The sequence below is a fragment of the Sciurus carolinensis genome, chromosome 11, assembly GCF_902686445.1.
Source record: "Sciurus carolinensis chromosome 11, mSciCar1.2, whole genome shotgun sequence".
Taxonomy (NCBI): domain Eukaryota; kingdom Metazoa; phylum Chordata; class Mammalia; order Rodentia; family Sciuridae; genus Sciurus; species Sciurus carolinensis.
In genome coordinates this window covers 41648312-41672190 of record NC_062223.1, presented here as the reverse complement: position 1 = coordinate 41672190, position 23879 = coordinate 41648312, and the positions used below count along the sequence as shown (strand labels likewise).

At 36.9% G+C, this 23879-nt stretch overlaps 1 protein-coding gene across 1 annotated transcript; it reads right to left on the bottom strand.

Annotated features, from left to right (window-relative positions):
• Positions 1 to 5534: 5534 nt before the first annotated feature.
• Traf6 (TNF receptor associated factor 6) lies at positions 5535 to 23515 on the bottom strand. The gene is made up of 7 exons (XM_047518457.1): positions 22843 to 23515; positions 17182 to 17495; positions 13854 to 14004; positions 12784 to 12942; positions 10990 to 11061; positions 9234 to 9311; positions 5535 to 7886 (listed from the first exon to the last, which is right to left on the bottom strand). Exons 2-7 carry the CDS (start codon positions 17475 to 17477, stop codon positions 7050 to 7052), a joined length of 1593 nt encoding a protein of 530 aa, XP_047374413.1. The 5' UTR covers positions 17478 to 17495; positions 22843 to 23515; the 3' UTR covers positions 5535 to 7049.
• Positions 23516 to 23879: the final 364 nt, after the last annotated feature.

Sequence of the window (23879 nt, the reverse complement as noted above, 5' to 3'; positions counted from 1 at the left end):
AATCAATAAACAGGCAAAGTAGCTGAACAGGTGCATGTATGCATTTGTAATAACAAATCCCACCATCATGTACGACTATAAAAATATGAAAAAAAATGAAATAACGTATGCAAAAAGCTAAAAAGAAGAAGAGACTTGGGTTAACCCATAGAAAGTTTTCTAAAAACTTTGAATAGCTTCTCAATTGTAAGTAAGAATAATCAATGGTTAGGCAGTCGGGGTAGCAAACCCCATTTAAGGTCTTATTCATATGTAGAGCCCACACCATGAGACTAACTGGTAGAAACATTAATGGGCCCCCTCAACACCTTTTTCAAGTGTAAAGACCGTGAGACTTACGGGTGGTAACATTCTAGCCAACTCCTTGGTCCCAAAGTGGCAGGAAAATGGAAGATGGAGGTGAACCTGGATGGGAGTTACAGGAAGGATTAACTCAAAGACCAAAGGACACAGCTGACAACCTTGATACATTTTCAATGCCTCTTTAACGTAGATTTTGGTGAATGGTGATACCCAAAACTATATGAGCCCTTATGCTAGCACATGAGAGTGGTTTTTCTGTTTTCAGGTCCTCTCTTGCATTGAGGGAGCTCTACCTCTTCTCTTCTCACTTACATGAATCCTACTCCGTTTACTCTTGCATTCCATTACAGTCCATGGATTTTATTCTTCAAATATGTGAGACAAGAACCCAGAAGGAAATTGGCAAGTGGGGACTCTAATTTCATCCTAAAACTCTGGTTTTATCGGGGGTAGCTTTATATAAAATTCCATTTGGGGCATTTACTAAGAAGAGGGCATTGGGGAATGCCCTGGAATTGGGGAAAACAGAGGCTTTGCCTTTATTTTTTGAGAAAAATTTCATGTGGCTCTCTGGTTTCACGCTTTTCTTTTCTTTTCTTTTCGCTGGACCTAAAGGGGTCCAATGAAGTTTCTCTCCCATTGGTCCTAAATGTTTCATAAAATGTAGTAGTAATGCATTATGTCCTGGTGTTCTGTATATAGGACACCTATAAAGCTTAAGTTGAACAACAAATTGTGGCTCCATAAGTTTTTATAGATTCCCTATATACAGAACACCAGGACAAATGATTTAAAGGCCCCAAGACAGAAATCATAGCCTAAACCAATAACGAGAATGAATCCTCATTTACCATTTCTTGAAGGAAAAAGATACTAGTTCTTTTGAGTGAAAACTGGTGCCTGGCATTGTTCTTCTGTCCCAATATAGTAAATTGCAATCCCCTGAACAGAATAATACTAAAGCAAAAATCGAAGTAGTATAGTTATTAAAAATTACCTGGAAAAACCACTTATATTTCAATATATATTTCATTTTTAAATTTTATCTTATTACTTTTTTTTAGTTGTAGATGGACACAATAACTTTATTTTTATGTGGTGCTGAGGATCAAACCCAGTGCCTCACACATGCTAGGCCAGTGCTCTACTGCTGAGCCACAATCCCAGCCCTATATTTTATTTTAATTAAAGTTCTTTTTGCATAGATATTGGTGCAATATACAGGCTGATAAGGGAATAACAACAGAAGGGAGGGAGTAGGTATTTTTTTCTCTTCTACATTTATATTCAATAAGGTGCCATTCTAGACATTGGTTTGATAATATTCTTCCAACTACTAAGACACATTCTAAAGTAAAAATTCTAGGTGCCTTTTGTGAGATAAATGTGAATCTACCTTCATGACACGGGTTTGGAGGGAAGAAGTCACACTTACCAATTCAATCATATTGACCTGATGGAGACACGAGGCAAAGCTGTGGGTAGGAACAGGTAAAGTGGAGGCAGTAGTGGTAGGTGCTGCACTGAATCTGGACAATTCTCTTCATCTGTTCCTTCAAAACAAGCTCTTCTTAAATTGAACACTGATTTTCAGTTTTTCCATGATTACCATCACCAACTCCCATCTTTATTTTCACTCCCTCTGGTAAAGCGTAAATCCAAATGGATTAGGAAGCTCACATCTTTCTTGGGAATATGATTTCTAAACAACAGCAGGCTTTCTGATAAGATGCTTTGACCACCGGAGGTTCCCAGTTTTTCAAAAGTCAGATTTCATTTTGTAGTCTATTATACAGTTACAGAATTATTAGAAGCTTTCCTACACTCAAAGTGTCTTCAAAAATTGATTCAAGCAATTAATAAATGTTACAAAATAATACCTAAATTTCAAATTCAATTTCCCACTTTACAGGTAGATAAACCATGACAAAGACAAAGAACACTGATTTGCCCAAGGTCAGGAGAACATGTGTCTCATCTCCTAAATTAGGGTTTATATGATAAATTACACAGCCTCTTCAGCACCCCAGGAATACAATCCTGGAAACTTGTATAAGCAAAATGGGCCCCAAAGTACATTCTCACCAGGGAAATTAATTGGATAATTTTTCAAGTGTGAAAAGAACATTAGAATATTCTGCACAATTGACCAAGAACTTTCAAATGTCAATGATAAAAAAAAATACCCCTTCAGGTCAAATAAATAAGATTAAAATTCAGCATAACAGTCATATAAAAGTTTAAAATTAGTTTAAAGACTACAATTCCAGTTACAACACACATATCACAAGTCTTCCCAAAGAATTTAACATAACTTATTATAGTTGTTCAATTATTTTAGGGCTGAGAATTTTTTTTTTTTTTTTTTTTTTTGTGGGAGGGTACCAGGGATTAAACTCTGGCACTTTACCACTGAGCCACATCCCTGGCCCTATTTTGTATTCTATTTAGAGACAGGGCCTCACTGAGTTGCTTAGCACCTCACTTTTGCTGAGGCTGGTTTTGAATTAGAGATCCTCCTGGAGTCTCAGCTTCCTGAGCTGGTGAGATTATAGGTGTCACCATTGTGTCCAGCTAAGGACTGAAAATTTTTAAGAGAAACCAAACTTGAGGTCTCATTAAAAGCAATATTTATTAAATGATAAAGCAAATGCAACAAAATATCATTGAAGATTCTATGTGGTGGATGTTCACTAAGTTTCAAACATTTCTACACGTTCAAAAAATTTCATAATCAAGTACTGGGAGGAAGAAACAGAAAAAGTGACATCTGTCTTACCAGTTAAGGCTTACATGACAAACAGGCTACCAAACTGGTTATCTTCCACCCTTGCTTTCACTGAATGCTATGACCTATTTGAGTGTGTGCTATGTGCCAGGCACTGTGCTAAGTACAGGGGACTCAGCAGTGACAGAACAGCATCCATGTCCCACATGCACTTTACTTTCTTCTGGGTGCCCGGACAGAGAACTGTGTTTATTGCTGCTTTGGTGATTTTTCTGGAGCAGGACTGGGCTATGTTCAGAGCTGCAAACCACCAGAGCAGAGAAGCCTGCCTCTCCTTCCCTCTTGTCTTAGAGGCAGGGCTAGTGTCCCGCTGAGAAAGCACTTTGACAGGAAAAGGAGTACCACATTTCATTCCACAGAACATCTACCCCATCAAGAATTAGTTGTTAGTTTTATTTTACAATAATCTGAATTTTCAGGACTGAAGCTTTAAAATATTACAGAAACAGGTGTCATTGTATGAAACTAGGCATCTCCTTGCAAATGTTTTTTGTCCTTGATTCAAAGTGAAGGCGGTAATTGAATGTAAAAATCTGCTGACCATTTGGTTTCAAATGATCATCTTTCTGAATACTGAGAATCTGGAAATGCCAACCCATTCTATAGATCTAATGATAGCAACTGTGAAACTGAATCTTATCATGTGAATCTAAATCTAGGAATTTAAAAAGAATATTTCAAAAGAAAAATAATGAACAACTATTTATTGTTCCTTTTTCATTTCCTTAAGGCTTTTAGGAACTAGGACATCACACACAGACACACACATAAAACCCAAAACCACCTGATGGGATTTTATTTAAAACAATGAGTAGAATTTAGTTGAGGTAAAGAAAAGAGCTCTACCAGTAACTGAATAAAAGAAAAGTACTTTAAAGTCTTAAGTTAGAAAAATATCTCAAATAATTAAAAATGTTATTTGGTCAACTCCTTGGATAAAAAGCAAGCATGCGCTCTGCTCTAAGGAGAATTCTAACTGCATGCGTAATTCATAGGCATGTTTTTTTGTTTACCTGAGACTTACTGGTATATAGCTAGTAATGGTACCATTATACTGGTCATAAGAAATTAATTGCTAGAGATCATCCAATGTATCTACTTGTCCATCATTAGGGTAAAAACTACTATTTCACTTTCTTCTATTATTTATCCCCAAAATAAAAGTTGAAGCATAATGTAGGAAAGTCAGAAACTGTCATTGCTACAACAGCTGAAGGCTAGTAATATACTATCAAACTATCAGTCAGCCTCCAGACTTATTTTCTAATAGTAAAATGTTTGACTTGGAGCAAATTTCATCCAACACTGAGTTGGACATCTCTGAACAAAGAGGAAATGATTTTAAAAAAAATTTAGCAATGTCCCAGAATGCCAATAGATGACATGTTAAAAGACAGTTAACAAAAATATAAATACATAGCCCAAATGCTTGTAGATCAAATGGATGAAACCAGCATGTTTGAATGGGGTAGGAGATTCATAAATTATAAAGATGAAACTAGTTAGTAAAAGACCTTGATTCTGAGTTGAATTTTAACAAGAGTTTAATATTTGAATGACAGTTTGACCATTATTTCTACTCTGTATTTACAATGAATTGCCAGCATAAGGCAAGTAGTTTGATACAAAATGCCAAATTGTTCACTTTAATTAAGATGTGACCTAGTTGATGGATTAATTGAAGTAAAGTATTAGTGTCAGCAAAGAAAAAATTAAAGCAAATTTTCTACTGGTACAATCCTTAATTAAGTATTGCCAATATTCTGTTGTTTAGAATTTAATTTCTTAAGGCAGAATTTTATGGTTGAGAGGGCACCTTAGAAACATCTAGTTCAACTCATTTTACAGATGGGAAATTGAAGAGAGGTTTAAGTTAGCAAAAAATTGTTAAGACTCCTGAGTTAGTAAAACAAAACAAACCAAAAAACAAAACCATAACCAAGCAGGAAATGACTCTTCTTAGTACCTAATGCACAGGCATGCTTTTAATAGAAATCTGACCAGGAAGCTTTTAAATATCATTTCCTTTTTTAAAGGGAGGGGGTTTGATGCTTTGTTGCAAGTTAATTTTCTTCTCTGATAAAAGTATATTTATTGTAGAAAATGTAAGCATGCATAAAGAAAATAAGTCATCAAAAACAGTTTACTTCTTTCAGGTTTTTACTAAGCAAATACAAAAAATAACCGCTGCTTACTTTTAAAGTAAAGAATTATTCATTGAAAAACAATCACAGGAACACCAGTAGCATTTGTTTTTCTACCTAGAAGTGGTGCTACAAAGGGTCTCAGGAGCAGGCTGGAAAGAGACACAAACCACTAGGAAATAAACTGGTAACTAACTTTGAGCTTGTGGTACTCACATCAAGCCAAACAAGGTCTTTTCTTCACCTTTATTTTCATTCTCTAACAGACTCCACAGAGCAGAGGCCCAAAGATGGAGTGGGGTGGGGAGAGAGGGTTGACAAAAACATAGAGAAAGGTCACAGTGACACTTGCTCTGGTTTTTTTTTTTTTTTTTGAACTGAAAACCAGACTCCTCTCCAAAGACAAGGTTTCTCTTCCTTTTGAAATTAAAACAGATCTTGAATGCTGGCCGGGGGGGTCTGATCTGACTTCGTGAGACACACAATACCATCATCTCTCCTTACCAGAAACTTTAATCTTGTGTAAACAGCAGTGGATGGATTGTCTTAGATTCTTTATAAGCACTCATACTAGTTTTAGGGCTCCCTGAGAACTAGATTCCAATTTTTATATGGGTACTTTTATAAGAAATATACAATAGTACAAAAATCACCTCTTCCTATTAGGAATAATTAGTCACTTTAACACATTCCATAGGATGCCCCCTCAAAACTTGCAGTGGACTTTTGGACTCAAGCTAACTTGTGACATAACCATTATGACTTCCAACCCTGGTTTAGTGACTGCTCATGTACCTCCTACAATCTTCTGTTTAAAATTTTTTTTTAATTTTTTATTTTGGTAGGAAGTCAATTACATTCCATTTAATTAAATGAAACCAGAAGGCATTAAAAAGGGCTGAATATTTCTGGCTCATATAGCTTTTGTCACCACCAATCTGAACTGTCATAATGGTTGACTAACTGAATCACTTTTACTTATGCTGGGTGTTTTTGTGTATACAAACCACAGAAGCCATGTGCAGGGCATTGCCTTCACTTTGAACTGAACAGGCTAAAAGGGTTAGATATTTTAAAACTGAGCAGTTGGTATCCATATGGTTCTCAGAATAAAATCCGGAGGAGTGACACTTTGTGGTCATAAGGAAATACATAAGCAAGGTAGAATTAAACACTTCAACAGGTTTTATTCAACTGATGACATGTTTATACTAAAAAAGTAAGGTTATAGTCAGGGTAAAACTAGTCCCTGAATATCCTTAGTTAACATGAGAACTTAAGCTTTCCAAGGATTATGCTTCAGATCCCCTGAAATCTGTAGGAGGTCAAATAAAATGAGAACTTCACTTTCTAGTGCAATAACTCTTCATACTGACACTAGCATAAGGCAGTAGTGATTCTCACATTTAATATATTATATACAATAATATAAAAATAAGCTGAAGTTTTAAAGTAAAGTTCATTATTATTAAAGGTTTGAGCTTTCACACTTAACTCTGGGCTTGGTAACAATAAGACACTGGAGTAAATGCCCATGAAAGTACAACAAAGAGGTATACTCATTGACAAAACAGCTGCTGCATGCCACAGGCACTTCAGATATAACATCTCTGAAAAAGCATGGAAGGTCTAGATCCCTAAGAAAAAACTGCCTCAGATATTTGTAACAGGAAGTGGGAAGCGACCTAACAACATTCACTGGTGGGTATTATATCTTTCCTGCTCCATTTTTGTTTGCATATTATTGAGAACAAGGCAAGGAAAGGCACTGTCTTTTCCATAAAGTTTGTGTTTTCAAACAAATGAGTGGGATGCTACACCCCTGCATCTGTACTTCGTGCCTGAAAACCCTCCTTCCGAAGTCCACCCATGTCAAAGCGGGTAGAGACTTCACAACGCACTAATAACGTATCATCCTTAATGAAGGTTCTTTGTCTTAGGGCTTCCAGGTGCATAAAAGTTACATAGCCAAAACCTTTTGGGTTCCTGGGGATTGTGGGCCGCTGGAAAGCAAGCAGCTCTGGTTTGGCATCCATTATTTCTTCATGATTCTGCCTTACAGGTGCTTCAGACTGATCAAGAATTGTAAGACGTATTGTACCTTGGAAGGGCCAAGGGAGGTGGCTGTCATACTCTCCTTGCATTGTGTGCACAAAGAGTGAGATGTAGTTTGCACACCGCTGAGCAGTTGGTAACTGAAGGTGCAGGCGCATACACAGTTTATATCCAGGTTTGCCTGTGTAGAATCCAGGACTATGAATGACCACAGGTTTCTCCTCTTCTTGTGATTTCAAGTGCATCCCAAAGTTACCAATCTTCCAAATATAAATCCCATTGCACTGTTGTGCTTCAATTTCAGCGACTTTGTCCTCAAGGGTTCGAATTGTTCGTTTGAGCTCACTTACATACATACTCTGAGTTTCCATTTTAGCGGTCAGCTCCCGGATTTGATGGTCCTGTCTTACAAGGCGACCCTCCAACTGTTGAATGATTTCCTGGAAATTTTCAATCTCTGGGCGATACCCAGAAGGCATCTGGGAGGGAGAGGCAGCATCAAAAGCAAGGTTTAAACTGTGAACAGCCTGGGCCAACATTCTCATGTGTAACTGGGTATTCTCTTGCAGGTGGCGGGCCAAGTGATTCCTCTGCATCTAAAAACCAAACACAAGCCTTAGGTGGGAACAGACACTGTTGAGGATTAGGAAAGGACATGGATGAGACAAATAAGAGGTTTTTAAGTAGTGTCACTACTTCCCTCCATCCTCTACAAAGTTGTAGAGGGAAGCAGAGGATCTTCTGCCTTCACCAGATTCTTAATGAGATGAGCGCTGCTTCTTAATTCACTAAAAAAACCTGAGCCTACCTGATGAACACACTTGACTGAATCTCCCTCCCACCTACAAAAGTATCAGTGTACATTCCCATCCTTCTCTACTGCCTTAAGAGATGACTCTTCTCTTGTCCAAGATTAATGTTCCCTGTGCTCTAATGGATACCCAGCCCTTTCTAATACCTCAGAAGTTTTACTTGGTTATCCTCTTTCTCCTTCATCTTCAAACATTCTCTTCCTCTAATCTCTTCCCTCAGAACATAATTATTAAAATCTTTCCCATAAGGAAAACTACATGAATATCACTACTGATTTTATGTCTTCCTCTAGTTAATACCACTTTCTCCTCTATCCTTTAAAACCATGGCAGTCTACTGTAATGTCCCCAGTTCCTTATTTGTAATGCAAATCTACAGCCAACTGGAATCTCTGCTGTCTCCATACTATTCTAAGATCATGAAGAACATTTTAATTATTATATGAAAAATATTTATGATACAACAATTGTTATTATAAGAGATATTGTGTATACTATAGAGAAAATAGAAAATATAGTTGATTAGAAAGAAAATACATTATGTATTATCTTCCTACCTCATTAATATTTTGATATATTTTCAAGTTCTTTTCTTCATGCACAAGAATACAGAATTTTTCCACAAATGTAATCATACCATGTACCATTTTGCTTTGCCTTTTAAATTATTAAATGTTTATTATAAATATGTAGAAAAAAATACAGAAAAGCCAAAGTGTAATTGCAGTCTCCAAATGACTTATCATAATTATTTATGTTCAACATCTGATATTCCTGATCACTAGTCTTAAAGTTACTCTGGGAGATAGTAACAATACTTTCTCCTGGCTTGGTTCATCTTCTGCTAGTACTGTTCACTACACTCACTTTCTCACTGCTTGTCTTCTTGGACAAAATTTTTTTGTCTTATTCTGTCAAGACTTAGCCCTAATATCATGTTTTTTCATGTCTGCCTAAATGCTTTAGGCATTGATAAGTGTGCTTTTGCTTTTGCTCACAGAATCAACTTAGGTTTATAATTTATCATGTTGTTTTACAAACATCTACATTCTTGTTGGCATTCTCCACTAGACTATATAACTGAATATTTCTGATTTATATTCAAGAATTCAAGGGAAAAAGAAAACTTACCTTTTCATGGCAACCAAAAGTACTGAAAGTACACGGAATTGGGGCCGTTGGACAATCTAGATCATAATGATTAGGCATCTGAAAATCAAAACAAAGGCTGAAAACTGATTTTCCCTGCATATGATGTTCTAGCTGGATGAGAAACTTGTTTCACCTAAACAAAACTATTGCCTTTGCATCATAATGGCAGCATTGAGTAAGATGTTACAGAACCCTGCAGCCCACAGAGGTTAAACCAAAAATACTTCCAAAAGTCACAGAGAAAGAAAATATCAACGTCTCATAATATAACACACCCTATAAATTCACTTCATAAAAGGCACTTTATTCCTATTGTTGGGAACTGGCACCCTCTAGTGGCACTTTCTTGGAAAAAAAAAAAAAAAAAAAAAACCCAACAAACAAACAAACAAACCCACCTTGTGATAACTTCAACTGTGAACTCAACTAGGACTATCCATGTGGTCTGAGTCATTTAGTAGAAACCAGTGATCTGCACACATTAAAGCTACTTACTAGACCATTACTTCACTCTTCCATACATTTCTTACATTTTAACCTGGGCATACCCTGGCTACACTGGGGGACTCAGATGTTAGAAAGAACCTCATAGCACATTGTTCAAAGCTCAAAAGAAAGTCTTACTCTTTAATTTGGGGACACAAAGACACATTCTTTAGAGCAAGAGCCTTTACACAGAAAAATATTTTTTGAAAGTAGTGTCAAATTTTCTTTTAGAAATTTAGTTTGGCTACAGTTTAGATAAGAGGGCTAATTAATGACACAGCCAGGATCAAACCCTAGGTTTTCTGATGCTACATACTACAGGGTATTTTCTATATTTAATTTTATTTTTGTTGAGTTTTAAAAGTGCTGCATGGTTTCCCCTTAAACATTAAAAGAGAACAAAAAGGAAAATCAGGGAGGTGGGACTTCAAAAGCAAAAAGAAGTTTAACACCTTCAAACTAGTTCGGTTGAAAGAAATTAAGGGACTCAGTTAACAGAGAAATGGAAAAGTTCAGTCAAGGTTTTGCCTGCTTCTACTTCTTAAGTTAATCAATAATGATCTGTGGGTTCACAGATTTCATGGGCAAAGATATATTTAGTGACTAATATTTATATTTTGTGGGCACACTCCCTGAATGTCAGAAGATAGCAATCAGGTGGAATTTTCCTTTCTCTATTAATAATCAAAACATATTTTTCTATTATAACTGCTAACTCTGATGATACTCTACTAGTGGCCTAATGGACAACTGAACAGAGGGGCCACTAATTCTGGAAATTTCAAAACCATCCTATGTGCCTCAGGGGCTATAAGTAAGGTTCTGCTATGGAACAGATTTGTTTTCTGTTTTTTCATTATTCTTTCAGCCGTCCCTGGATAACTATGATCCTCATTTCAGTGTGTATATATGCATTTATTTTTCTAAATGGGGACCCTTGCTATTATGTTAATAACTTAGGAATTTTAAGCACTTTAAAAGTATTGATGTTTTGTTTTTCTGGAAGTACTTATTAATTTGGAGGGGTGTACTAGGGATTGAATCCATGGTCTTGCATGCTAGGCAAGAACTTTGTCATTGAGCTATGCTCCCAGCCCAATTACATTAATTTATATGAAAAATTTCTTCACAATTTAAATCTTTTTCAATGTATACTGATTTTGCCTTACTGATTTAAATTTTTAATTAAATACTAATACTTCTTTAAGTCATTATGGAAATACTAGTTTATGAAAAAGAAACATTATACCTGTTCTCTGATGAGCATGGTATTGCAGTATTCACAGATGACGTTTGCCAAAGGACAGTTCTGGTCATGGATCTAAATATTATCAGAGATATATAAGAAAAGAATGAGAAAATTTGAAAAAATTTTTGTAAAAAGTTAATTTTTTCGCTGTACACAAATTAAGGACATTTATATAAATCAAAACTGTGCAAATAATAAAGGATACTTATCTCTTTTTACTATTGTAATGAGATCCATTCATCATTCTAGCTCTCTTTCAAAGAATATGATAGTACTTCCTTTTAATCTGAGGTAGACTATCTAAAACTAGTTGGACATCATATGCCAATGTGATAATTCTCCAAAGGCAATCTTTCAAAAGTTTTCAGCAGCAGTATGACCATTTAATTAAAATTCTTGTCAGCAGAGTTAAAGAATAAATGTATTATCAGGGCATGAGGCTCTGGTGCCCCGGAAGGGTGAGCCTTGTTTACTAGAATACAATGACTTTAATTTAGTTTATGTGTTGAAGAATAATTAAAACTTTCAGGTTAAGTTCATCTAATTTACTCAGGTTTTGGAAGGAAATGTCAATTTGCTCTAAATATGATTGAGACTTCTCTACATTTTTAGCAAATTAGCTAACTTTTTTGGAATATTTTATCAACATAAGCATGATATGTTTGATCTGCTAAGGGAAGTAGGTAAAATTAAAACATAAATTTATAAGAACTGAAGTTTAAGAAACTATTAGTTATAAAAGAACATAAAAGTTATAAGTAGGTTATTTTAATAATATGAAGGATAGAGATGAAGTTAGGAATTCAGTGTTGATTTTTACACTGACTATATAAAACTAATCCCCTAGTTTCTAAAAGAAAAAAACAACTACCCTATTATCATGATGCTGTCAAGCACAGTGAAACTTCTTTTTAAAAGATAAACTTTTAATAGAAATAATATACATACTGAAAAGTGAATATAGTAGCACAAAGAATTATCAATGGAACACACTTGTGAAATTTATTCTTCATAACAGCTGTAGTAACTTCTTTTTCTTTTGTAAAATAATTTTACCTAAGTACTATGCAATAATCATTCTACTTGTCTGCAATCAGAATGTATATTAAAATTCATGTAAATGGAGAGACAAGTAACACAAGCCTTTCCTGGCAGACTTTTTGTTATTTGCAGATCTACAATAGTAGTAACTAGCATAATGTTTTCTAAGAAAGACATGAAAATATAAATAACAAACATAAACAATGGTTTATTTAACTTTCATTTCTTCTTTAAAAATCAATTTTCTAAAAATTGATAGACTAGACTGAGTTGTAGTCGTATCCTGTCTCCCTTAGACATACATTAAAAAATTGTTTTAAGAAGTAGTGGAGGGGCTGGGGAGATAGCTCAGCTGGTAGAGTGCTTGCCTTGTAAGCACAAGGACATGAGTTCGATCCCCAGTACCGCAAAAAAAAAAAAAAAAAAAAAAAAAAAGAAGTAGTGGAGTCAATGTGTGCAATAGGAACTACTGGTTTGAATGTGTGAATGGATGCTCTGACTACTGGCAACATTCAACAAAATTACTGCTTATTCTCCAAAGAATATTGAGAACTCTCAATCCTCAATGACAGGGGGAAGATGACTGAGTATTTGCTCTGTGACTAAGTTTTCTGTAAGAATTTAATTAAAGATTGGTAATTTTGTTGTCCTTTTTAGTGTTCTCAGTCAAATAAATGGGTAATCTGGTTTTGGCTATTAAAAACAAAACAAAACAAGAAGTAGTGGAATTAACAAATCCAAGTTAGTACATGCCTCTTTATCTTCAAATGCCATGGACATAGCACAGTTTACACAAGAAACCTGTCTCCTTGGACAATCCTTAAGAATGTGAATATTAAATTGGCATTTTTGGATGGCACGCTGGCATTGGGGACAATTCATAAGAGCAAAATCACAATGTGCTTGATGATCCTATAAAGAAAATAAATGATTGATTAGTATTTGTCATTGCTGAAGAAATATTTTAAAGATAATTTCTTCTAAGAATATACCATTCTCTTTTATATAACTGGCTACTGAACCTATATAATCTAATATAAACCACAGACCCATTCACAATATGAAGGCCTTAATGAATTTTTTCAAGTGATGGCTATGGACTGCATGTTTACAAAGGGAATGTGAATTCTCAAGTTCATACATTCAATTAGGAAAAAGAGGAAAGAAGTCAGATTTCCAGATTAACACTTCAGGACTGTGTTAAAAGGGACTCCTCCTAAAAGTGCTAAGTAAAAGGGGGCAGAATACAAATTTGTTTTGAACATTTAACTTCAAATAGAACACTAAAAATAATTTCTGATAAAAGCTTATAATTTATTTATTTTATAGGAGAAAGATCAGTAAAGCAGAGATAAGGGAACAGAAAGAGGGAGGAGGGAAGAAAAAGGGGAAGTACTGAGTACTGAATTAGAGCAAATTATATGCCATGCTTGTATAATTATGTCAAAATGAATCCTAATATGATGTGTAACTAAACTGAACTAATTAAAAAAGAACTGATTTATTCAAATTTAAAAGCAAATTCTTCATGATCTGATAGATTCAGTTAATCTCAAACTATAGGAGCATTTAATTTGGTTCATAATCAAATGCAAAATTTAACCAAAAACTTATAGAATACTTTTTTTTTTTCAATTGCAGGGCAAAGCCAGAGTAGACAGAATAAAAATTTCTGGTTTTTTCTTTAAAGGGTTAGTAAGAACTCGGCAAGAATTTAACCAATTATTATAATGTAGGTACTGGCAATACAGATAAACACAATGAAGTTCCTACTCTAGAAACTGACTTGATATGTACTAACAGCTAGAAAATAAGTTTAATACCTCAAGATGCCTCAGTTCCATTTTGTGCAAACAACCTTCATTTGGACACTTTACCGTAAGAGAAAGAATCTCTCGTTTTGCAAAATTGTCAGGAAAGAGTTGATTTTCCAGCAGTATTTCATTGTCAACTGGACACTTGTGACCTGCATCCCTAAAAGAAACAAGATACATGCAACTAGCAGATTTAAACATTCACATTAAAAAACCTAACCTTAATTCACTTTTGGCTGTTCTGGAGATTGAACCTAGGACTCCATGAATGCTAGGTGACAATGAGCTATATCCCCAGACCCCTTTACTTTATCTTGAGACAGGGTCTCACTAAATTGCACAGGCCGGCCTTGAACTTGTATCTTTCTGTCTCAGTCTCCCAAGCAGCTGAGATTACAGGCATGAACCACCATGCCTGCATTTGAAAAGTCCTCTTATGGACAGTTTATTAAATATTACTTTATGAAGTAAGTACAAATTATTATTATTTTGCAGTACTGGGGATCAAATCCAGGGCCTTGCACATGCTAAGCAAGCAATCTACCATTGACAAACTAGCTATTGACAGGTAATCAAAAGCCAAACTAGCTTCCAAACTACAAGGCAGATTGTGGGACAAATTGCAGCTAAACAACCAGAGTAATTAACTGGCATAAAATGAAGTCAAAGTTAAGAATGCAAATTTTGGCAATCTGGCTGGCCTCTCTTCTGTCAGCACCTACACAGAATACTAGTAAGACGGAATATGCTGCTCACAATACTAATAACATGTCTAAGGTACACTGCTCAGTCATAAGTAAAAATTTAACTAATTAGCAATATCCCCATAAAGCCTCACTTTGTTTACTTTGAAACAGTCACTGTGACACTTGAACTCACAGATAACAAAAGTTTCCTTTATATGTACACACAGAGTGCAATGCGATATAAAGAACTTCTATGCCCTGTTTCCCAATGTTTTTGTTTTGTTTTGTTTTGTTTTTCCATCTTATGATGGGAAAAACCATCCTCAGGAAGCTTAAGTGTCTGTCATTCCCCTTCAACTTTTTGGGATATCTCAATCTTTAATCACAAAATGTGAGAGGTCATGTAGGGCACAGAAGCCTTATCAATCACTCAGAATAGGTGAATTCCTTTCATATGCTCAACAGTGCTAGGTGCTGTGCTAGGTAAAAAGGTCTGTCACCAAGTAACTTAGAATAAAGGTGAAAAACAGCTGGATTTTTGGAGCCTCTCTTGAATTTCACAGTTATTATTGCACCATTGAATATACTCTGAGAGCACAGAAAGCCAAGAATAAATTTACTGAAACACATTCCTCAAACCTAAAGTAGCATGTCTAAGAAAAAATTAAGATGAATCTTACAAAGTAAATGGAAAACAAACCACTATCCACAATATTAGCACGTATTCCAAAAGAAAATGAAATTAGACCAAAATGCATTGTGATTCCTCCAATGTCTATAACCCATGAGGAATTTCACAGCAGTTCCTTTAAGAATGTTAGAGTCAAGTTAAGTGGCCACTTCTAACTTAGAGGGAGATAGAGGAGGGGAAAGCCTCAGATTTCCTTTTGTGGGTTTTACTTTCTTTTTGGACCACTGTCTCACTACTTTCATGAATATTCTGCTATTAATAAACTGCTAATCATTAGCTACCTTCCTGGGCATGGGTAGCACCTGATAAAATACTGCACATTTCTACCTACAGGAAAACTGACAATTCAGAATATGAAAACATTTTTATCTAAAGAAAGTATAAACTTAAAAATCATAATAAATAGAAAAATAGTTAGGCCTTTTTAACACTGTTCTCCTATATTCCCTAAGCCAGTGGTGTGAACCAGGGGCTATTTTGACTATAAGAAACAGCGCATCTCACAGTTGGGAAAGAGGGGACAATGGATATAGGCCAAGCACACAGTTAAATATCCTTCTCCCACAGCAAAAAAATTGTCTGGCCCAAAATGTCAACCGTGTCAAGATTGAGAAAATCTACCCTAAATAGATTTTGTTAATTCAACACTGGACAATACACTGCGTTCCAATATTGAAAAAAGAGACATGTTCTCATGTAACTTACATTAAGCCAAGTATTAAGAATGGATATAATACCTTAATTTCAAATTTTATAGAAAAGTCAGTATAAGACTTGAGAAATAAAAATTTATGAGGCCAATGAATAGTCAGAGATGGACTAACCTACTTAGGAATGATTTTGCCAACATAACTAGATGGTTATTTACTGAAGAACACAAACCTTTTCTTCCAACTTTTTTGTTCTGTATTAAACTCCTTAGTCACCTAAAAACATTCACATTTACCTTTGTAAATTTTTACTCTCAAGGAGGTTATCTTCCAGTGGGGCAATAAGACAACAAACACTTAAATTTTCTGGTGTCTTGGGTGAAAAAAAGAAAAGCCTGCCCAGTAAGGAGGACCAGGAATGTTTGGAGACAATAGAGGCATGTTGTGGGATAAATAGGGTATGCAACAAACCTATGAGAGAATGGTATTTCAGCCACAGTGGGCAGTTAAAGAGGTAGTCATGGCAAGAATGTTCCAAGCAGAGAGAACAGCAAAAGCAACTCACCAAGGCAGGAGCATGCTTGACGTATTCAATGAAAGGAAAGAAGGAATAAATGGAAGGAGAGTGACCACAGTAGAGAGGAGTCAGAAAATAAATCATACATGGTTTTCTAAGGACTCTTACTTTTGCCCTTATACCTGCTGCAATGTCCTGAAACATCATCTTACTTATTTTTCCAAGTTCATTATGGGTGCTGCAATGAGACTGAGAAAAGACAAGAGTAGAAGCAGGAAGGCCTGTTAAAGCTGATGCTGACTCAGAACAGGTTAGTGTCAGTGGAAGCAGTGAGAGGGATTAGATTTTGCATATATTATGAAGGTATAGCTTTCAGGTAATACTTGCTTTAAATACTGGCTACTTTACAGTTGTTCATAGACACTGGGTAAAAAAAAATTAAACATGGCTAAAACAAGAATAACTGATCACTTACATAAGCAGCATTCTTTGTATGGCTCAGACTATTACACTTAAGTAGCATAATTAACAGACCATCTTAAAAGCATACAGTCATCCCCTAGTCTACATGAGAATAACCTTAAGTTGAAATAACTATTTACTTTCTTATTTATCTGAAGATCAGGTGACTGGAAGCAACAGAAATTACTCAATTTTCTGTTCATTGCTTTCTTTTTTCCCTAAGTAACTTTTTATGTATAAGACGGTTCTTGGGATGGCCTGTGTTCTGTATAATGTTGTTCTCTGCATTTCGTTCTGTTATAGGGTACCATTCATTCTTATGTTCACATACCTTATGGATTTGATGATGCAGGCTTTGCAGAACCTATGGCCACATGGTGTTTGAACTGCTTCCCGTAAAGCCATCAAGCAGATAGGGCATTCGTACTTGCTTTCCAGAGGTGGGTCAAACTCTACATCATATCCCTGGATCTCTTCCATAAAGGAGCTGGAGAGATTCCCTGTGCTGGCACTTCCACTCACACTGTCATCTTTGACTGCAGCGCTGCAGGAGTTGGCCATGGCAGCACAGCAGTTACTTTCAGACTGGTTGGACCCAGAGCTGTTTTCACAGTTTAACAGACTCATAGTAACTTATTAATTGTCCTGCAAAAATAGAAAGAAAAAAATGCCTTAGCATGCATACACACACCTTACAGCTTATCTATACATGTTACATTATAGATTACCTAGCAAGTTACCTTATAGCTCATCTATGCAAGTTCATATACATCAGCTGTATTAATGTGTTTTTTTAAAAGTATTTTTTAGTTGTCCATGGACCTTTATTTTTTTATTTTTATGTGGTGCTGAGAATCAAACCCAGTGCCTCACACATGCTAGGCAAGCACTCTACCACTGAGCTACAGCCCCAGCCCCTGTATTAATGTTATTTACAAAATAACTCCTAAGGTACTTTGAGTTTTGCTTCATGACTACTATTTCTAAGTTATCTGATTCTCTCCTTCAAAAAATATATATCGGGGCTGGGGAGATAGCTCAGTCGGTAGAGTGCTTGCCTTGTAAGCACAAGGCCCTGGGTTCGATCCCCAGCACCCAAAAAAAAAAAAAAAAAAAATATATCGTCGTCTCTGTAAAGCACTTATAGTACTCAAAGGTTGGGTCCTTTAAAGAATGCACAACCTAGCAGAAGGAAAATATCAAGTTAAAAAAGGAAAATAACTTCAATTGTAATACTCTCCTATAATATTTTATCTGTATAGTCTGCTTCCTGTGACTAAGGCCAGGAGTTTAATTTTCATACTCTCAGGGATTAGCACAAGACATTTCATATAATAGGTGTTCATTAAGCATCTGTTGAAGGCCTTAATCATGTTGAAATTCCTTCAAGTATCCTAAATTGAAGAGAATAGTGTGGTTAGCAGGGCAGTGATTGAAAAAGCAGTATACAAGGAACCAAGTGATCATATGCTACTGCTGGATGTATGATTTGAGGCAAGTTATTTAAATGTTTGGATCTTGGTTTCTTCTAGATCTATAATTCTATGAAATTTAAAATTCTATTTCCAAATGCTCAAGTGGAGGGATTTCTACTATGTAGAAAGAATGGAATGAAAAAAGTATATCTTTAGGTCCTCCTGCCTTCAGTCAGATCAAGTGACTATGCTTCATTATTAATAACTGGAAAAACAAGTGAGGTTTCTTTGCCAATGGAAAACTACTGCTTTCATGAGCAGCCTTCAAGTTCTGAACTGCTATGGTATTTACATATGAAGCTAATGTCTAAAAGTAATTTACAGCTCATATAACCATGTCTCTATTTTAGGTAGTCACCCTTGAGGTAATATATGCCAGATACAGTTCTAGAAGCAGAATGCAAGCCTCCAGTCAATACAGTAGACAATTATCCCCTGAATACCTCACTTTTATATAAGAATCTTGCCTGTTATTTTGCTGCATAGAAGATTAAGACGCTAATCCTCATTCTTTTTATCAGTACCCACACCTTTTTATTTGCCTCAAAGATTTTGAGTGCCATTTGATGAGAGCCTACAAAGGATGAGGCACAATTCTGGCAGGAGAGGAACTCTTTTCTTCCATCCCTTGGTTTACAACTTGGGCAAGTTATATGACTTTTCCATGCTTCAATTTCCTCATTTGTAAAATGGAATTAACGACAGGATCCGCTTGAGAGTTATTGCTAAGATTAAATGTGTTATGTATAAACCACTTAGAACTGTGCCTGGCAATAAGTGTGCTATTATTTCACACAGTTTTATAAAGTATTTTATTTAATGATTTTATTACCTCCACTTATCAAGGCAGAAACTATGAAGATTAAATAAAAAGGTTAAGTAACTTGCCCAACATTGCCCAATTAATAAGTAACAGAGTTGGATCATACCCAAGTCTACCTACCCTGGAACCTGTGAACTTTGCACTACACTATGTTTATCTGTTTTGACAAATCTATGGATGAAATAGCATTTAAGATTTATTGCTCTTTTCTTTAATTATACCAAGGTGTTGACCATAACTACCATCACACACAAGCTCTCTCTATTAAAATGAGGTGAACAGAGTTTCAAAGAATTAGCAAAGAAACTTGGCATTCTGTTTTACTTACTTCTGAAATATTTTTTTGAAAAATTAAAAATAGTTCTCAAAGCCTTGTTATTTCTAATGTGTACTCCTAGGGAAGGCTCACACAGATTAAAAGAACAGAGAACTAATCATGTATGAGTCCTAAGATGGGGTCTAATGTCAAATTTGAGGACAAATGACAGTTATGCCACTCTAGGAGTATATCCTTTGTTATTTTCCTTCCCATATGCCTATTGTTTCCAATTACTTTCTTAGGTAACTTTACTAAAAATTGGGTCAAAGGGTATGTAACCTTTGAAGTTGTCTGATAGGTAATGTTGGTTATCCAAAAGATATTGAAGATTTTCTAATTTTTCGCTCTTACATGGTATATATGAGAGAGTCCATTTTCTATATCTTTGACAATACTGGGTATATTTATCTTTACATCTTTTTTTTTTTTTTTTTTTAGTAAAATCACGTTTTAGAAATTAAATATCTGTTGTTTGGCTGTATAGCACATAGCAAAGTGCTAGCTAGAAGACAAAAGTAAACAAGACTGAATTTAGTCTTTCTTCTCAATGTCCAGTTTAAAATTCAGTTTAATGACAAGTCTACATATGACTCTCTTCTTATCCAATTTAAAAGACTTAAAGATCATTAGATGTGAAAAGACCTTTTATAGTTAATGCATTCCTTTTATAGCTAATGCAACCCTGTCTAATCAGTCATAATTCCTTAAAAGGAATGCCACTGTGGAAATGCAGACATTAAAGTTAGCACTCTAGATGACACCAGCTACTTTCACGCTACGCAACATGCTTTAATAGGTAACACAGAAGCTTTATACCTTACAGATAAGCTTTTTCAGATAGTTGCCTGTTTAGACTGCAGTATATAGTCTCATGTAACTACACTGCAACAGAACAATTAAGTTAAAAATGATATTTTGAGTGCCTTTTGGTATTTTTATGTTTACTCCCTCTTTGGCAAATAAAAACATTTTTTCCTTTAGTTTTCATTTTCCAAGGACCTAAATGAAAACCACTTTTCCAATTTAACTACAATGAATAGCTATTTTTAATTAATACTATGAGAATTAAAAGTGACTTGGGTCAGCAGTACAAATTAACAAAAGATAATGTAGCATGCATACAGAAAAAAATCATGCTCCGTCAAGATTCTTTTAAATCTCATTTTATACTGCAGGGGTCCACGTCTTGAGGTGCCATGAAAACAGGCTTGAGATAAGCTAAAACAAGCATGAATTAACATGCTTTTGCAAAATAAGTATCTTACAGTTTCTTTTTTCTTATGTGGTTTCTATGTCAATGAATAGAGGGGATAGATCAAAGTTTCAAACGTTCCTTAACTTGTATGATAACAGCTTCCTGACTGCCATTTTCTTTTTGCAGTTGGAAATCTAGTATGGTTAAGTACTGCTTAATTAAATATTGTGCAATGCTAACCAATGCCAACTTATTTCAACTGCAATATGAATATTGAAATTACCATTTTCATAAATCATGGTTTAAATTCACAAATTAGTATTTGGGCATACACAATCTAAAAAGAATACTATTAAATATTTTGAGGTAAGGGACAGGGTGATCCACCAAAACTTGTTTCTCTGAGATGAAGAGATGCTAATGAGAGAAATGGGTAAACCTAAAGAAATCAACAAGTTATGTCCTGAATCAGTCAATTTCAAGTCAAAAGAAATTCACAAATGGCTAAATATGTACTCATAAAGTAAAACCACGTAAAAGAAAATACTAACAAATTACCTTCAATTTGCTACTAGCTTTAGGCACAGGAACTATTTTCCAACTCCTTGAAATTTATTTCTAAAATACAAAGACTTGCCAGGTGAGGTGGCACCCGCCTGTAATTCCAGCAGCTCTTGGAAAGCTGAGGCAGGAGGATTGCGAGTTGGAAGTCAGACTCAGCAACAGTGAGGCACCAAGCAACTCAGTGAGACCCTGTCTCTAAAAAAAAAAAAATACAAAATAGGGCTGGGGATGTGGCTCAGTGGTTGAGGGGCAGTCCCTGAGTTCAATCACCGGTATCAAAATACAAAACAAAACAAAGACTTGCAAATGTGTTGCAATGACCAAAATATGATACAAAAAACAACTGCTGTTAATTCTTAACCCCAATTCAACTTACATTTCCCCTCTTGGACACTTTATTTTACAGGAGGCAAGGATTTAGGCAATTTCTGTCACAGCCCAAATTGCCAAAAATTTGTCAACACCACGTATCAAAAGTGATCAAAGAAAATATCTCACATTATGCTTCTGAAATATTGTCATGTATACAGTTCATCACGGTTGAACCCATCACATGGACAACTAACACCTGAACTACATTCTTTCCTGGAATCACAAGGCCACAATGTCCTTAACCCCTTTGAGATTAGATTTTTCTAAATCTCAAAATTAGAAAAGCCCCCTACCTTTTCTAGTATCAAAGGAGAATGGATAAAATGCCAGCAGCCAAGTTCACAAGGCCAACAGAATTTCTTTACAAGTTTTTTTTTTTTTTTTTTTTTTTTTTTCCTTCTTAGACCATCAGTAATCTGCTCTCTGAGAAACCAACACTACACATTCAAGTTGCTAGTACTTTAGGTGCTTTCTGTTCACAGTCCTAACTCTTGCTGGATTTCCCCTAAAGTCAAATACTAGGAACAGCTTTATCAACCCAGCGCCTGGAACAACTAAGGAGTGCAGGGGCGGGGAGGAAACATTCATGTCATCTGAATCTTCTTTTTTTAAAAAAATCTTGCTTCCTGGGACCGCTATAGACTTTAACAGGGAATACAAAACTAGGTTTCCCATCACAGTGACAGAGGGAGTCGCTGGGAATTAAAAAATAAATAATTTAAGCTGAGGGACGGGAAAATCCAAAAGGCAATTTCCTTTTCTGGGAAGGGAAAAACGCGAGGTGAGGGGAAGCAGGGCAGAGGAAGTTGGCGCCGGGCTCCCTCCCGGGAGTGGAGTGACAGGGAGAGGAGGGGGGGAGGGGGAGTGGGGAGGGGAGGGACACGGGAGGGGAGGCGTCCCCCGCCCGTGGGGAGCGAGGGGACGCGAGGCTGGGGGACTGGAGGAGGCGTCCCCGAAGGGGACGGGGGCTGGGACAGGCGTCTGCGACCGGTGGGGAGCGAGGGGATGGGAGACTGGAGGAGTTGTCCCCCAAGGGGACGGGGAGCTGGGGGAGAGGGTCCACGGCCCTAAGGAGCGAGGGAACCGGGGGCTGGGGTTAGGCGTCCCCGACCCGTGCGGAACGAAGGGCGTGGGGGTTTGGGGGATGCATCCCCGACCCGTGAGAGCCAGGGGACCGGGGGCGTCACCCCGACCTGCGGGAAGGGAGGCCGCGACCGTCAGGAGCAGACGTCGGAAAGACTCACCGCTCAAGCGCTCTGGGCCGCCAAACAGGACAGGCAGGGCTCCAGCCCCGCCGTCCAACTCCGCTCTGCCGAGGCGCCGACAGAGGACGGTCGCAGCGCTCCAAGGAGAGGCGGCCCGAACGCCAATCTCCTGGGCCGAAGGCCGCCGCGTCCGCGGGCCGCCGGGAGCCCCAGCCCCAGCTTCTGAGACCGCTTTCTTCCGCCTTCTCTGCTTGCTGAGGGCTGAGAGAGTCGTGGAGCGCGCGAGGAGACAGAGCGGCGAAGTATCGCGAACGCGCCCCCTGGCGTCGGTCCTCCACGGCGCGAGCTGCTGCGCAGGCGCGGGACAACTCCAGCTGTCAATCCAGGGTACTGAGGCTCCGCTTCCCTCCAACTTGGTTGTACCTTCAAGAAACTCCTTACGCCATAATCCGGAACCGGTGTGTGGTGGTGGTGGTGGTAGTGGTGGTGTAAATTACAATAAGAATCAGGCGATGAGAAGATTAGTCCCGGAGTAACTGATTTGTTGAGCAGCCCTGAGAGCAATAATCTCAAACTGTATTTTCACAACCTTCTCTCCAAGTCCTGTTTGGGGTTTCTCCAACTCCCGACTGGGTTAGATCTCTTGGTCTTTGGGAATTATTTGATCCCTCCTCAACTCCACCTTCCTTGCCCAGGTAGTTTTCCAGACAAGTAGAGCATTCTGTTTAATCACATGGCCTTTCCCCTTGATCCAGTCTAAGGGAGTCAACCCAAGCTTGAAATTTTCTTTGAAATTGCTGCCAACCACACTAGCCTGTTCTCTGTCGCTGTCATGGGAAAGTTATTTTGAATTCCCTGTTTAACTGGATGCAAACGTTTATGGAATGTGACTGGCACGTTGCAAGAAGTACACACAAATTTTCAACTATCTCTGCAAATTTGGCTCACCCTTTTTCCCCATCTTAGTGGAGGTAATAGTGGTCATGTGTCCCTACCCTGAAACGAGAATGCTTGCTCAAATTCAGTTTTTTTTTCCTTTATAAACCGACTTTAGATTAAGTAATTTAATTTGCATT

What these genes read in the sequence shown, in the direction of transcription:
- Traf6 (XM_047518457.1), bottom strand. Translation starts at nt 17,477, where the DNA reads ATGAGTCTGTTAAACTGTGAAAACAGCTCTGGGTCCAACCAGTCTGAA. An exon ending in TGGCATTTGAAGATAAAGAG is followed by an intron (nt 11,062 to 12,783) that starts GCATGTACTAAC and finishes GATAATATTTAG; the next exon opens with ATCCATGACCAGAACTGTCC. An exon ending in CTTTTGGTTGCCATGAAAAG is followed by an intron (nt 7,887 to 9,233) that starts GTAAGTTTTCTT and finishes TTTGGTTTTTAG; the next exon opens with ATGCAGAGGAATCACTTGGC.